This window comes from Syngnathus floridae, chromosome 9, assembly GCF_059516105.1.
Source record: "Syngnathus floridae isolate MCC-2025c chromosome 9, RoL_Sflo_1.0, whole genome shotgun sequence".
NCBI classification, from domain to species: Eukaryota; Metazoa; Chordata; class Actinopteri; order Syngnathiformes; family Syngnathidae; genus Syngnathus; species Syngnathus floridae.
Window position 1 is genome coordinate 14,013,695 of NC_142421.1, and position 16,859 is coordinate 14,030,553.

Here is a 16,859-nt window from a genome sequence, read left to right on the forward strand (position 1 = left end):
AGAAAAACACACATGCCAGCACAAAGCGAGAGAGCCGAAAGGCAAAGAGTTCAATGCCAGCGCGGAGCAAAGGATGGCAAATCTCCGGGGCAGCTGGAATCAAACGCAAAGAGACCATTTTGCGTGTTAACGAGCGCAAGCGTTTCTGCTACAAGCCTAAATTATTCATGCGGCTACTGATTGTCATGCATCCATAATGGATCACATGGCCTTGTATTATTTAGGTGCTTGCCGACGCCGTGCTGCGACCGACACTGCGTCATGGCGGAGATGTTTGCTTTGATGCTGACTTAAGACTTGAAAGCAGGCTCGCTCAGCGGTGTTAGCCGCCTGTGCTATAAACGGGGACTAGTGGCACCACCTTCTGCTCCAAGCGGGATGTACATGCTGAACTTTTTTTCAGGCTCACCAAAGACCTCACTGGAGGGCGTATAATTCTTGAGACGACAGTACAGTTGACTAAACTGCCACGTCTTCATGAAGGTAAATCACCTACCACTGCAAGTTAGAGCAAAATGTAAACCTTGACAGGTGGTTCCACAGAGGGGGAGGGGGACAGCCACTGCTGCTCATTTCATTAAACATCGAGCAACAAAATATAGTAGCCAGAAACACATTGTCAGCACACCAGCCAGTAGACTTTGCACCGATCTGATCAGCTAAACACCCTGAAGCGGTCGCCAGCTTATGGCAGAGCACACATAGACAAATAACCACTCAAACCTATCAACAATTTGGAAAGGTCAATCAGCGTACTATGCACGTTTTTGGAATGTGGAAGGGAACAGGAGGAAACCAGTTTGACTCTCCAACGTGAAAGTGATTAAACACGTGAAAAAGATACGGTTATTTTGTGTCATCTCAAGCTTACCGCTTTACTGTGTCCGTCGTTTCCATAGATTGAAGGAACTGAACTATCAACAAAACAAAGACTTTCGGCAAATCCTTCTCTATACTGACAAAAGATTTCTGAAACACTCCTCCTTGAACAAGCAGGACACAGACGTGGGAACACTGCTTGAAAAATGAAATTTGACCAGGCACTTCTTTGAGGTTCTGATGCTGGGGGATGTTGCAATGAGTTGTGTGAAGTGATGCATCCAACAACGGAATATTTTGATCTCTCCTTGAGTTATTTGGACTACAAAAGTCTCTCCGACTAAGAAAGAATTTGCAAAACCATTTCGCCACACCCATTACCCTGTTTGGTAGTGCCGCCACAACCAATGTGATGTAATAGATAAAAATACGTAATAGAAAACGGAGAAAACTGAACGGAGTAAACAATAGCCCCCAAACAGATCATAAAAGTATCTCTGCAGCACCTGGAGAGATAGATTACACTTTTCTACAATCTTGGAGACTCCAAGTACACAATACAATGAATATAAAAGCAGGGATTTTCCATGATACGTCTGAATCAATCAATCAATCAATCAATCAATCAATCAATCAATCAATCAATCAATCAATCATTTTCTAGCTAACAGGGACTCTGGAACCTAATTTCCACAACAGCCTAGTTCTTTTCCCCCCTTTTAGAGGAACCTTTTTCATTACAACCCGTACTGTTTAAAAGTTGTCAACTCAATGTTTTGAAACAGAATATTAGCCAATCCCGTTCGGGGACCGTACTTTGCTCCCAAAGGCCGAGTCAATACATTCACCGCCACTGTTTGATATTTCTAGTAGCGCTGAACGCCGAGCGAAAATGGCACTGAAGGGAATATTGGCTTGTCTCTGCTTGGTTGCAGGTAAGGTTACCACCTGAAGGAGAGGAAGCCTGTTGATGGTGACACAATTATTTGATTTAATCTTGTTTTTGCGGCAGTGTTCCCCTGTTCACATCAAGATGACGTTCAAACAAAGAACTGCAGCTCCCATTCACTGGAGGAGCTATCAGATGATCTTAAGGTACTTCTGTCTAACAAGTCAAATATGTGAACTGTCCAGGAAGTTGCAGGAACCTTTTCTTGTACCATTTGCACAGCTTGCTGACTTCTCCGGACATAGTCTTACTTCAACTAACACGGAAATAGGTGTGCTGCGGATGCACAAAATTATTGAACAGAAGATATAGATCAGGCTGATGCAGCAGGCCGAACCAAATCGAGTACAGAAAGTAATGAAAACAAGTCATAGCAAATAAGTAGTCAGAAAGCAAGCCGATATTGAGGTGATGTTCTGGCTTGAAAGGAGGCGTGAGGTCACTGGCGTGCCCCTTACTGTCCAAGGTGTACGCAACCTCTTGCCTAGTCGGCTGGCATTGACTCCAGTTTAGCCTTGTGAAACGTCAAGTACCAAATGAAATGGATGGATAGATGTTTGCACTATGGGAAATATAGCCCCTTGCTAATTTTCGTTGAGATTTTCAAACATGAACAAGGAGATATCGTGCAGAGAGAAATGTTACAGAATATTTCTACAGCACTAACCGCTGCCACTTGTCTTTGGTTTAGATTAGATTCAAATTTATTGACATTGAGAACAGCACAAGTGCTTTAGATAGTGTCATATGACCACAGAATTCCATTTAGACAACAGTTGTGTGTAAATGAGCCACAAACCATGAAACTACATTCTGGACTCAGATTTAAAGACAGTCAAAACGCGTTTTGGACGTTATACACCAGATGGCAGCAGAGTGCAACACACTGTCCAGGTGGACCTCACAGCAGAGGGCAACCCTGCTGCTCTACATGAGGAATCTGACTGAGATGCTACACACGCAACATCTGAGAGGTAAGAGAAACAGCTTTGTGGAACATGGGAGTCGCTGATGGTGTAGGGGTACACTTGCCTGTCTAGTGTGCCGACACCGTGAGTTCGATTTCCGCATATGACGGTGTGTGTGTGTCTGTGTGTGTGTGTGTGTGTGTGTGTGTGTGTGTGTGTGTGTGTGTGTGTGTGTGTGTGTGTGTGTGTGTGTGCGCGCGTGCGTGCGTGTGTGTGTGAGAGAGAGACCCAAAAAATAAAAATAATAAATAAATAAATTAAAAATCTCTTGGAACATCTGGAGACCGTTTTCCACATGAGCTCCATCTACAAAGTCCAATTGGCTCAATTATTTAGTCAACGGGATTGCACAAACACGGTGAGGAGTATGCCAACTGAGAAGCGTTTCAAATGTTAGAGCAGTAATCAAGTGACAGTTATTGTCAAAATGCTACCATCACCATCGATAAAATCTATCCAAGAGCTTTATTGGACAAGCCCGCCTTACTGAAAGCGCCCTTTACATTCAGAGTGCCAAGAAGGCGAGCCCGTGAACTGCCCGCAGCCCGAAGTTCCTAAAAACGGAGGCTTGGTGTGCACCACCGTGGCAAACAGGCGCTTCTGCAAAGCTCTGTGCAACCATGTACGTAAGATATGCAGGAGGCCAACCGGACCGAGTTGACAAATGACGTTCTTGTGGCCGCCCTCAGGGTTACGACTTTGCCTTCTTGAGAAAAAGCAGAGTGTTTGACGAGTGCAGCGCAGCGACGGGTTACAAGTGGAGAAGTCAGTATGTTGGAGGAAATACGCTGGCGGTGTGCAATGGTACGTGTGAAAATGGAGCGACTTTTGTGGGTGATTTCACCATTGAGATTCCAATTCTGATAGTCCGCTATTATGCAACACATCTTGGCTCCCTTTAGAAGCAACTCTACAAGTGGCGGGGGCCAAGACGGCGTACTTCCCCAAGGACGAGGACTGCCTGACCACCAAGGCTGAAGAAAAAGAGAGCGACATCGTTTTACAATTTGAAGAGGAGCTCAAGAACCACGACGGTGTCGACGGAGCCGTAGAGTCACCCTGTCTGCTGTGTGGATGAACATGAAAACGATTGGAGCGTCCACAAAGTATACAGTGCTTCACTTGGTGGTTGTCTTGTCCTTTGATCTATTTGTTTCAAACACCCCTTTTTGTGACAATGTGGATAGTGAGTGATTTTCCAAATGCACTTTGAAAATAAAAGTTCACTTTGTGGAATTTGGCCTCTAAATGTAAAGAAAACTAACTTCAAAATTCTATCTATTCATCCATTCATTACGCAAACGGCTTTGCGGGCATGTCAGAGCCCATTCCAGCAGTCTTCAAAATGAGAAAATAAAAATCCACGCAGGCATTGCGCACTAGAGGACTGCATGGCACCATTTACTACACTGACGTAAGGCTGCCACACTGGGAAACAAAATCATTCATTCTATTCCTCCTCGTCTATGTACAGGTTTAAAGAAGTCACACTTACGTTATTTGCTACACCAAAGACTTCAACTTCACTCAACGTGAGGAGAATGGACAATTTAAAGATCAGCTCTACGCTATTTGCTACACCCAAGATCTCAATTTCACTCAACGTGAGGATAATGGAGAATTTAAAGATCAGCTGTATTTTTCTAGGATAATGAAAACATTTATGAAGGTAAATCTTTTTTTTTTTTTTAAGTAACCCTCTTCTGTGTGTAGAGCGTTACTTTTATGAAGGTAAATCAATTGTTGTTGTTTTTGTTTTTTTAAAGTAACCCTCTACTGTGTGTGTGTCAAGCGGGGTCCACAAATACAAATTGTTTGACACGCCATGCAGGCTAAGAAAACAAAAAAAAAAGACATGCTTAGTAACTAGTTACTGCATTGCACACTGTGTTACAGAGTCTGCGGCAAGGTCTGACTGAGATTTAACAATTTGAAATTGGAACTACTGAACTGGTATAATTTACAATCGACAGCAAGACCGTTTTCAGATTTTAAAAAGAGAGTGTAAACACTTCACACACCTAAACACCCCAAGATAAACATCGATGATCATCATTTCAAGGCATCTGATAGTCATGCTTTTGCTGATTGAGGAACATCTCAAAAGCTCAACATCAAACTGATTAATAGAATGCATGCATGCTAAGAATCGCCAATGAAGTGGCATGCTAGATTGTCAAAGCGGACTTGAATGACATTTTTTTTTTAATGGGTAGGAACCCAAAGATGAATATTTGCCATCACATATGATCTCACGACACCAAAAGCTTTTAACTTTTGGTTTGCAATTATGTCAGAACATCCAAGGTCCACCTACATTTTAATGTTCTCCCTTGCATCTAAGGGTGCTCTCCACCCTCGCAGCTGTCCACCTTCTACGAGGAACACATTCAAAGGACGAAATGACGACAAGTGTAAAAATAACCCCGCTGTGGTGTTAAAATCGAGCCTCGGTGTGCTAGCTCAAAACCGAGAGTGGGCTCGGCATGAGTACGTACGCTCTGGAGGTGTTGGACTTCCATCTTGAGAGTCTCCAGTAGGAGCTCGAGATCTCCTTCCTGATGCATCTCCAGTTCCTTCCTCATCCTAGCCAAGCAAAAAAGTGGAGGGCAAAGAAAAGGAACAATTACAGAACAACAAAACATCAAGATGACACACGAACACCCAATTATTTTTAAATGTACGTATTTCCAAGCAAATGTCTGAATTTACTTTAGAGGAGTATGATGGTGCTTAATCTTACTTGAGTTACATGTGATTTAAGCTCAAGGATGATGATGCAGTTCAATGAAGCGTGTCATTCAAAAGGGAGTGTTTTAATCTTGTCATGTCATACGGCTCGGAAGCAAAACAAAAGGTGAACATAAAAACACAAGACACCCATTTGTAACACTACAGTCAAGTGTGACTGTATTCCTTTGTCGTCATTGTTGTTACATATTCTACATTTCAATCCCCAGCAGACGTTTGAAGGTTCAATAGCTCATTACACACCTCCCTCTTTTTGACTGGAAAGTAAGAAAACACTTGAGGCAAAATTACATTTTTGCAGTGGGCAGTGCTTGTGTTGACTTTTATAGACCATAAAATATTTCTTTTGCAGGGGTCCTGTTGTATTGCCATTTTCCATCCATCGTTTGCGTACAGCGGCGGTGTCCTGTGTAAGCGGGACGAAAAGGCCTCACACACACACGGGCAAGCTCTAAATCCTCCCGTCTTGTACCTCATACGCTTTTGTGAGGGGTGGAACAATATGCACAGCGAACATTTTCTGAACGACTCTGTGTCAAATCGACACACATTCAATTTGGAGCGGTCGATGCGCGCGGAGTTAAATATGCCTCTTAAAGAGACAGCGCGGCAGGGCCTGAGGTGGGATTGATGGCTCCTGATCATAAGAATGAGGCGAGGAGAGGGGGGGCGCTTTTAATGAGGCTGACGGATGAACAGGACACACCAAGCACATGCATGATTTAGTGTCAGTTCAGCGCTGGATGGGACAAAAGCCAATAGTGTGAAGACAGCACAATCCAAACAGCCTGCTTCAAAACATTATTGAGAGGTGCATTGACATGAACGATATTGATTGCACCCTGTCCAAAAAGTATTGCTCTCATACAAAGTGAGTGCTGTACAGAAAAAAATACATGTTAAGGCATTTTTTGTGGGTCATGGTCATAATACTAGCAATAACAATCCCTTCTTCCTGGAAGTCCACTGATTTCCCGTTCTTAATGAAACAAAAGAGGCGGAGCACCAAGAGACGGCGGCAGGGGCATTCGTTCAGCCGCCAGCCGAGTCCACGTGACAGGTCACGTTACGTCGCCAAAGTTGTTCTCCATTTAGGACAAAAGAAAGATTGCCTCAGATGCCAAAAGGCAAAAGAGCGGTGTAGTGTGTCCCTATACAGCTTCCACGTTACGCGATAATTCCTCACGTGTGGCCTGCTGCGAAGCGTTCTCACTGAAAGCCCCAACCCGTATGCCTACTCATTCAGTCGGCGTAAAAAAAAACGACAGCCTTGACAATGTGGCCTCGGCGTTCGGAATAAACGGCCGACAAGTTAATTATGCCAAAATGGGCTTTCTCAGGATTGCTCGAGAAGGAGCGGCGAGGCCAGCAGGGCGCCGGCGGCGGTAGCAAAGTCATCTTGAGAAAGACGGATTTGCAGCTGCGGCTGTTAAGCGTATTTAACAGTAAAGGAGCCACAGAGGCCGTTGGCGAGATGTCCGCCGGGCAATTAGCAGGAAGCGAGCTTTCCGACAAGGAAGAGAAGACTCGTTTTCACAGCCAATCAAACATAATCCACGCAGAATTCCAGGACGCCTCCAAACGGTTTCTAACGTGCGGCTGTCATCTGTGACTTTTTGTTTTTTCTCGGTCTTACACCTTTTCTGTGCCAATTGCTACATTTGCACATGACATTGGATTGCATATAATTATGTTTCTCTCAAACATGTGTTTAGGTACACCAAATCACGATTAACTTATTTTCCATTATGTTGTGCGTTGGTAATGTTTAATGTAATGTAATGTTTAATGTTTAAATCGACACTATTTGTTGTCCAAGTGTTTTGCGTGTCAACGTTTTCATGAAGAACTCACATGACGACGGCGTCATCCGTGAAGGCTTTCTGACCGACAGCCTGGTTGTGGGCCCGCAGAGCCGCTGTCATTTCTTTGGCCTCACTCAGCTGCCGCTCCGAGACTAAAGGTCGATTTGAGACGAGGGATTGGACTCATGTCGGATCCGACGTGCGATGCAGCAGTAGCTGACCTGCAAGCGTGCTTTTGAGGGCCTGCGCTTCAAGCTTGAGATTCCTCCTCTGTGACAGTAAGTCGCTCATGTGGCAGCTAGCCTGGCTCATGTCCTCCATTTCTGGGTTGGTCAGGACAAAAACAGGACAACCAGAGGAACATGTTGAAATGTGGGTTGGGAACATTTTAAATGTCTCCCAGACGGTTCAACATTTCTTTAATGCCACTTTTTGTGAGTATAGTAATCCCTCGCCACTTTGCGCTTCACATATTGCGGCCTCGGTGCATCGCGGGTTTTTATGAAAACAAATATTGCGGATATATTTGGTACTTTGCGGCTTTTTGCGGCATCACTTGGAGCGCAAGACTTTGTCTACCCATATGTCTTTACAACACACTATTGGCCGGTAGAGGAGGCAAGACCAATGGGAACATGTTGATCCTTGCTGCTGATTGGCTCGGAATTGTAAAAGCAGTTCTAACCACGCTTTATCTCAGCCTCCCGCAGTCACGCTACGTATCCACTCTTCCGCTTTGTTCCGTCGGCAGAATCGGAAGCATCTCTGATTTGCACTTCCTTTTGACACGAACGGGACAAGACGACCAAATGCAACACAGGCTCACACAAAGTTTAAAGGAGACAAGGAGGGCTGCAATGATGCCAGAGCAGGACGACGAGGCAAGCTGACGAGCCGGTCAGCGAGCGCGCGTCGTCGTCGAAGCACTTTAAAATGTTTAAAGAGTTTTTAAAAATACAATAAAGTGTTTAAAAGTAAAATTATAAAAGTCTTGTGCGGATGCCCTCGCGCTGGGCCGCGGGAGCGCGTTAGCCAGCCAGCCAGCCAGCACGGCAACAGCAGAGCAGGAGCCGTGACACGTTTACACTTTAAAATGTTTAAAAAGTGTTTAAAAATACAACAAAGTGTTTAAAAATAAAATTATAAAAGTATTGTGCGGATGCCCTTGCGGTGGGCCGCGGGGGCGCGTCAGCCGGCCAGCACGGCAAGAGCAGAGAAGAGCCTTAACATGTTTACACTTTAAAATGTTTAAAAAAGTGTTTAAAACACAATTAAGTATTTAAAAATACAATAAAGTGTTTAAAAATAAAAGTCTAAAAGTCTTGTGCGGATACCCTCGCGCTGGGCTGCGGGGGCGCAAGAGCAGAGAGGAGCCTGACATGTTTATACTTCACATAAGGTTCATAAAGGTCTTGTGTGGCTATTGTAACAATATATTTACTCTTATTTATTTTGTTATTTATTTAAATAAATAAGAATGTTTCTGAAAGTCATTTTGACAAAAAAGTACAAAATACAAAAAAAGTGTTTAAAAAACAAAGTGTTTAAAACTACGATAAAGGTTCATAAAAGTCTTGTGTGGATATTGTAACAATATATTTAGTCTTATTTATTTATTTATTTATTTATTTATTTATTTATTTATTTATTTATTTATTTATTTATTTATGTATTTATTTATTTGAATAAATAAGAATGACTAAGAATGACCCTTCACCATCCTCAGTAGTGCTATTCCCACCACAGACACCTTCAAGTTCCTGGGATCCACAATCTCCCGGGATCTGAAATGGACCGGCCACATAGACTCTGTCTGGAAGAAGGCCCAGCAGAGGTTGTACTTTCTGAGACAGCTCAGGAAGTTCAACCTGCTACAGGAGCAGCTGAAGACCTTCTACACTGCCATCATCCAGTCTATCCTCTGCACCTCCATCACTGTCTGGTTTGGATCGGCCACCAAACAAGACAAGCACAGACTGCAATGGACAATCAGGTCTGCGGAAAAGATAATCGGGATAAACCTCCCATCTATCCAAGACTTGTACCTGTCCAGGATCAGGAAACGCGCAAGCAACATCTCTGGAGACCCTTCTCACCCAGGTCACAGTCTACACTACTACTACTACTACCCTCCGGACGGCGTTACAGAGCGCTGTACACCAAAACCAGCAGACACAGACACAGCTTCTTCCCCCAGGCTGTCGCTCTGATGAACTCACACCACTCATAGAGACTCAAAGACATCACTGTGCAATAACATCCTGCTCTCGCCACTTAAATGTTGTTAGTTACCTGAACGTTGTCATTCACTAAAATGTTGTACAGAGGCTGAGATCAACCGGAGTAAAATTCCCTGTTTGGCATGCACAAACTTGGTCAATAAAGCTGATTGATTGTGATTTAAGAGTACAATAAAGTGTTTAAAAATACAATAACGGTTCATAAAAGTATTTTGTTAAAATTAACAATATTTTTTCTCTGCATCGCGGGTGGTCTTGGAACCAATTATCCGCAATAAACGAGAGATCACTATATGTGTGTGTGCGTGGGAGGGGTTCACATTCATTCATGGCTAATGACCTTTGTGCAATGAGTCCACCTCCAAGTCCAGCTTGAGGACCTCCGTGTGAGTTTGACAGGTCGTCTCTCTGCTCACGTGGAAACTAAAATCACAGTTGAAGCTCGAGATCTCCCGCAGGAACTCTCGCTCCTCGTTTTTAAAGGCTGCCATCATCCTGGCCTGGGGCAGAAGGTCAAAACACAAGATTCAACTCACACGATGACTTACTCAGGTGACAAGAACGCACCAGTCGTTCTTGGAGGTGAGCCTTCTGGCTGAGAAGCTCCTTGCTTTGCTTAGATATCTGCTCGTCACATTTCTTCATCAAGTCCCACTGCAGCTTCATCGCAGACAACTGCTGATCCTGAGGCAAAAACCAAATATAAGACAGATGCGCCGAAGGGAGCAAGTTACAGTACTCGCAAAATATACTCGTGTGGGTGTTTTGTGTACGTGTATATACCGCATGCACGCATACACATCATGCAGATTGTAAATACTGTATTGGCCCGAATATAAGACTGAAAAAGTGGGGGTCGTCTTATATTCGGGGTCTAGACATTATACCCATTCACAGCGCTAGACGTGCCAGATATCTTTAAAGCGAATGCTGAACTTAACTCCCCAGGCCAAAGCGAATCCCTGTCACAAAGAAGAAAAATAAAAATAGCTGTTAGAAAGGTTCCTATGTTGATGTTAAAATGTTGGAAAATTACATCGCCGCGCTTTAAGTCTCGCGTGAGTTACCTCACCTTATCGCGATTGTTGGAGCTTGTGCGCAGCGGTAAGTTAAAGGTCGCTGGTATCGACTGAGTATGTTGCTGTGATCGTGTGCGTCTTTGACACAAAGTGAGTGTTTCATTGTTACTACTGTCTACTGTTGTACCGTTTGTCTGATCGCGGTTTGTTTCATGTGTGCGCCGTTTGATTGATAGCTTCGGTGTGCTCCTTTAAGTTTGCCTCACATCGCACGAGTAGCCTTTACGCAGCGGCACGGCGACTCACGGTCGCCAGCAAATGTATTTTGTTGTCTCGATGACTTATGTTTGGTGTGTTGCAGAGAGTATTTCATTTATGGTTATTTAGTATAATGGAACTGTTACGCGCAGTTAGTTATGTAATGTGTGCCGTCTGCTAGTGTTGTGTGACGTCAGAAGTTGAGCATTGACTTACGTGCTGTATTTCTGTCTGTTGCAGAACCACACACCACACACCACACACACACACCCCACACACCCTTCATACAATAATCACACACACAAGAATCACATTCACACGCCCAAAGACTCACCCATGTACACTACACACACCTGCTCTCACATCCTTACGACCAAACGTGTGCCTATACCAGACATGGGCAAACTACGGCCCGCGGGCCACATGCGGCCCACGGGGTCGTTTAATCCGGCCCGCCAAACCTGAATAAATTGTATTATCAATTTTTTGGGGGGTCATTTTCCCTGCAATTACTATGTTTCCCCAGTAGATGGGAAAGCGCCCGCCCGCGCATTTACTCCCGGGAGCCGCGTCAGAAAACTCGGTGCACACTCACAAGTGCGTGTGCGTACTCAGTAGTACGGACGCGGCGCACTCCGCGCTCTATTTCATCTATCCATCCATCCATTTTCTGTACCGCTTAGTCCCCACGGGGGTAGCGGGCGTACTGGAGCCTATCCCAGCCATCATCGGGCAGTAGGCGGGGTACCCCCTGAACCGGTTGCCAGCCAATCGCAGGGCACACAGAGACAAACAACCATACGCACTCACACTCACACCTAGGGACAATATGGAGTGCTCAATCGGCCTACCAAGCATGTTTTTGGGATGTGGGAGGAAACCGGAGTGCCCTGAGAAAACCCACGCGGGCCCGGGGAGAACATGCAAACTCCACACAGGGAGGGCCGGAGGTGGAATCGAACCCGCACCCTCCTAACTGTGAGGCAGACGTGCTAACCAGTGCTCCACCGAGCCGCCCTATTTCATCTATCAGTGCCGAATTTCGAGTGTAGGCTGTGACGCCAGTATTCTCGTAATTCGCGTGCTGAGCTTTCAGATACTACAGTTTTACGCTAATGCCACCCACAAACCTTCCCCTGGAATCCTTCCATTAAAATGAGTGGCCCGAAGAAAAGAAAGGTGGACACTGAGTGCCGAATGTTAAAAAAGAGTGGACAATTTGGCTCGACCTACGTGTGTGAGAAGACGTTCAGCCACATGAACGTCAACAAAGCCCGTCACAGATCTAGGTTAACGGACCGACACCTCGGCTCTATCCTAAGAATTACCACAACAAATTTTACCCCAGACTATGATGCACTAGCAAAAAAGCGAAACCAACAATACTATTGATTTCTTTATTACTTTATTTAGATGTATTCTTTCACTGATTCTTCAAGATGATGTATTTGGTCAGAATGTTTGCCGTTGGATGTGATTTGGCCTAATTAGATAAACATATTTCATAAATCTGACCTGCAGGCGCTGAAGTGATAGAAAATGTCATTCATCATAACAGTGTCGTATTTAATAAGAATCACTGATAGTAGTTTTTTGGTGAAATATTTTTTTAAAGCTGTTAATATATGCATTTGTTTTCAAAAAGTTTTTTTTAATATCCATGCTTTAGTATCTACTAAAAGTAAAAACCTTTTATGCAATGACCTTTCATCATCATCATCATCAGGTGTCTTGCCTGGAACAGGCATTGACGGCCATGGCCCTCCTATCTTCTCTGTCATCCGAAGCTTTCATCTTCGATTTAAGCATTGAATGTCTTTCCATGGCTTTCTTTACATGTCATTTATATTACTTCACACAAACACTACATCCATCTGCTCCTGGTTTGGCCCCCCGGTCAAAATTTAGAACCCAATTCGGCCCGCAAGTCAAAAAGTTTGCCCACCCCTGGCCTCTTCCCTTTTGCCAGTTTGCCTGTATGCCCCTCTGAGCCACAGTGCCTGTTACTTTTTTGCCAATAATTCAGTAAAGCAATCAAGATTGAACCACGTCTTCCCTCCTGTGTTCTGACCGACACCCAGGGGCGAAAAGAGCATAACCATCCGAGCCAACCCCCTAAACAGTCCTCAAGCTCCCCAACAATAGCGGTAGCAGTTTGCATTATTTTATTGCAATGTTTTTCCTTATTCAGATTTGTTTCAAGACTACAGTTACAGTGAGACTTTACTTTGATGGTTAATGCAGTTATTGCAATTTTGTTGTTTATCACAATAGATTGGTTTATTTACATTTCAAAAACCAGAAGCCATTCATTTACAAATGTGATTGCATTTTAGTTTACATATTTAAATGTTCAGATATTAAGATGTGATATAGACAGTTTTTGCATGATTTGGATAAGGCAAAATAACATGATTTTTCTCTCGAATATAGTGTTATCATTTGTTTCAGATGTAGTGTAATTATTTTCTGTATAAAAATTAAATTTGGTGTTCAAAAAGTCTTTTTTCAAACTTGAGTCTTGAAAAAGAGGGGGTCATCTTATAATCAGGGTCATCTTATATTCGGGCGAATACGGTAGTACATTTTGTCTAGAGTCAGAAGAGGTTGTTGTGCTCACACGCACATTCACACGCACGCATACAGGAAGATTTGCTAGCGCCCAGGAAGCGGAGGTTCAAGCGAGCTGGAGTCGGACGTGGCGTGGCGTGTCATGCGTGTGTTGGCTAATGTTGTCTGCTGGAAATTAGGCATTGATCTGGCCATCGATTTACTGCCGGGCTCATCTAACAAACGGAGGAGATTAAGTGTTTGAAATCATAAAGCGCATCCAATGGTCAATATGCCAATGTACCTGATTTCTGCTGACGCCTCACTTGACACTCCTGCTTAGTGACTCTGAGCAGAAACAAGCGCAACCATTTTGTGTTATGTTCGCCATCACGTTTGGGAAAATGTTACGTTATCAGGCCAAAAGAAGATCCCGTTTGGCAAATAAAAGAAGGTGAAATGCCATCCATTTGTGATTTTTTTTTTTATTCTAACTATTCGCTGACTGGGTCGGGAATATAATAAAACAGCTCATGGGGAAGTTATTTTTTCCAAAATGGCATCTGTAAACCAATTATTCTTCACGGTAATTGTTAGAAATGTCTTTGAAATGACATTAGGACCGAACCAATTACTCCAATTGTGGGCCGATGTTAGGCTTTTGTAAACCAATCATAACGTGTTTTGCCAATGAAAAGCTAATACGTTTTTCCTCATGAAGTCACTCATAATGGCGGCCTCCTCTGTTTGCACAATACATTTGCTCACCTTCACTTCAAGTTCTTCCGTGGTCTTCCGGTACTTTTCTACAGTAGCTTTCACTTGGGACTTGCATTGAATGATGGCTGCTTTCACTTCGGCAATCACGAAAAATGACCAAAATTAAAATACACGAAAAAAATTGTGATGAACATACATTGGAAGCACTCATGTCTCTTCAGAGATTTTACAACAAAATGAAAAAAAGGAATAATTGGACTGTCAGACTGTAACCCCGCTATGCTAAGCAGGCTAATGTTTAGCATCGGCGAGAGCCAATTGAAATAATTTCGCCCCGATAAACAAAGTGCACAACTCACCTTCTTTTATCTTTTGAATCTGCTCACTAAAATGTTGTTCTGTCAGAAGGATTTGGTGAAAGAGTTTGTTCAAACTCATAGTGGATGTGAGGAGGTCTGAAGAAGCAAGAGAGTTCTTCAGGGCTCTGAAAAAGACTGGAGTATCAGTCGAAACTGTCTGCGGGTAACAACTTAAATTTTTATTGTCTTAACAAAAGAATCTGTTTATATTTTAAGATTTATCATTAAAAGTCTGTATCACTCGAAATTTAAATTCAATTAATATGGGTCACGTTACACAGGCAAGCTAGCCACCAACTCTGTTGGCCATGACCACCTGTTAATTAGTCACAATCAGCATAGCAGCCTCCAGTCAACTTGCACTACTGCCGCTAAATTGAGGCGTTGGTATTTTATATTCAACTTTATTATTTTTTCAGTGCATGCTACGTAATGCTTGTACAACTTCTGATTGACGTGACTTCGGACCGAGAGTAAATGCTTTTAGCTGAGACGCTAACACTTTAGCAACATTACAACAGCTTGCTGCCTCGCAACTGTTCCTGTATGAATGAATGAATGAATGAATATTTATTTTGAACATGATTGAAAGAATAAAAACAATAACAACAAAATACAAACTACAAACAATATATATCACTGTTCGAAAAGGAGTAGGAAGAAGCCTAGGCCTTCCTGTGAGGAAAACATGGCTTATGAGGACTCACAATAGGGGTGGGAATCTTGAGGCATCTCACGATTCGATTACGATTCAGAGGCTACGATTTGATTATAAAACGATTATTGATCCATTTATAATTTATGTATATGATGCACTTTTTCCACATTTCTTTTTGTCTCACTGAATGAGCATTCATTACTTGCAGTTAAAAAAACACTGCATTTGTAATAAGAAACAAAGAGTTGAATCAATTTCCATTATATTTTATTAACCTATATGGTATATTTTCTGGTATATTGTTGTGTATTTCTTTGTATTGTGTTGTGTTCCTGTCAGAACTTGGTTGTGTAGCTTAATTAAAAAAAATAATGCATTATTTGCATTATTTTATTTTTTATGATCTTATTCATTGTTCGTTCGTTCGTATCACGTGCATTAAATGCACGTGCACTCATGAGGCAGGTGAGGCAGTGCCTCACCTTGCCACCAAGGGCGGTAATGGCTCAACATGGTTTCCTCAGCTGTCACCATAAGTTGTTCAAAAATGAATAATATAATAAAACATAATATAATAGCTGTCCTGTGGTCTATGCTTTTAATGCAATTTTGGTGTGTTTCCTATACATTTGGATCATTTTCATAGTCAAAATAGCTGTATTTCTTGTTCAAATAACAAGGGGAGACGAGAATCATGGAGGCTGAGGCAGTGACAGGTAGTGCCTCTCATGGCGTGCGTGTGAGCGTGTGCACCACTCACACACACACTGTAGTGAGCGCGTGCAAACGGCGCGTGCTTGCAGTCAGCGCGAAAAGGCGCGTGCCTTGAGGCAGCCAATACTTTTGCCTCAAAAATGGGGCGATAGTGAGCCACGACACGAGTAAATGCGAGAGTAAATTAAGAAGAAAAAAAAGAAAAGAAAAACAACCAACAACATTCGGTGCTAACGCGTTGCTATTTGGTATTATTTTCCCTGAAAATGGAGGATATAATCTCTAAGATAAGAAATTTTTCAAAACTTGACTGTCAGTCAAAGCAAGAAATCATAAGTAAGGGAAGACCAACGCCAGATTTGCGAGGATTAATTCAAACTACCTTCCTCCCGGGACGGACTACAACACATTCGTTTCAAAAGGAGTGGTACTCTAAAAAAGACTTCATTTACAAGTAAAGGTAAGAATACTACAGTGGTGTGTTTAAATGTACAGTGGTGTGTTTAAAATGTTATTAAATTTAATCGAGAATGGGATAACAACCATGTATGCTTGTAAATCTGACTTGTGAGTCAGTGCCTTAGCGTCATACATACAAACGTGCCTCACCAACCCCAACCCTCACCGCACGTCACTGGTGCATTCGTTTTTTTAACCTCGCCTATGAATGAATACATGAGGTCTCGTCTGTGTGTTTTACCTAAAATAGTGGACAGATGGCGCCAGTGTCCACCATGTTACGAACCCCTTTGGACGCGTTTATTGTGCAGTCCGTATATTCCATATGCATACGTATATTTAACCTTGTTATTCATCCTATATCATGTGAAGGATAGAATGTCTTCAGGGTGTGTGTGTGTGTGTGTGTGCTCGCGCGTGTGTGTGTGCGTGCGTGCGTGTGTGCCTTGATGGTTTGTAATATAATCAACATGCCGCTGACAGACGTCCAATGGCTACCAAAATAGCATCGCAACTTGCAAGACTTTTCACAAATATGGTAACTCTGCTGTGTGTTTAGTTTTCTTTGAATAGACGTGCAAATGAGATCG

At 43.1% G+C, this 16,859-nt stretch overlaps 3 protein-coding genes across 5 annotated transcripts in view; 2 read left to right on the plus strand and 1 right to left on the minus strand.

Annotated features, from left to right (window-relative positions):
* The first annotated feature begins 1,594 nt into the window (after positions 1–1,594).
* On the plus strand, positions 1,595–3,972 carry LOC148393652 (uncharacterized). The gene is made up of 6 exons (XM_088385691.1): positions 1,595–1,754; positions 1,832–1,914; positions 2,634–2,742; positions 3,246–3,358; positions 3,426–3,540; positions 3,639–3,972. Exons 1-6 carry the CDS (start codon positions 1,712–1,714, stop codon positions 3,812–3,814), a joined length of 639 nt encoding a protein of 212 aa, XP_088241817.1. The 5' UTR covers positions 1,595–1,711; the 3' UTR covers positions 3,815–3,972.
* ccdc172 (coiled-coil domain containing 172) lies at positions 2,846–14,586 on the minus strand. 3 transcript variants are annotated; one of them, XM_088385689.1, is made up of 8 exons: positions 14,439–14,586; positions 14,128–14,213; positions 10,100–10,216; positions 9,873–10,032; positions 7,514–7,615; positions 7,342–7,444; positions 5,235–5,322; positions 2,846–5,111 (listed from the first exon to the last, which is right to left on the minus strand). In XM_088385689.1, the coding sequence occupies exons 1-8, from the start codon at positions 14,515–14,517 to the stop codon at positions 5,076–5,078; spliced, it is 771 nt and encodes a 256-aa protein (XP_088241815.1). In that variant the 5' UTR covers positions 14,518–14,586; the 3' UTR covers positions 2,846–5,075. The 3 variants fall into 3 exon arrangements, with proteins under 3 accessions (XP_088241815.1, XP_088241814.1, XP_088241816.1); XM_088385688.1 differs by having other exon boundaries at positions 2,846–5,322; XM_088385690.1 differs by lacking the exon at positions 14,128–14,213 and having other exon boundaries at positions 2,846–5,322; positions 14,439–14,574.
* Positions 14,587–16,053: 1,467 nt separating this feature from the next.
* gfra1a (gdnf family receptor alpha 1a) overlaps positions 16,054–16,859 on the plus strand; it is a 30,025-nt gene continuing 29,219 nt past the window's right edge. The window contains exon 1 of the mRNA XM_088384729.1: positions 16,054–16,270. The gene's annotated coding sequence lies outside the window, so the exon portion shown is untranslated. The remainder of the gene's footprint in view (positions 16,271–16,859) is intronic.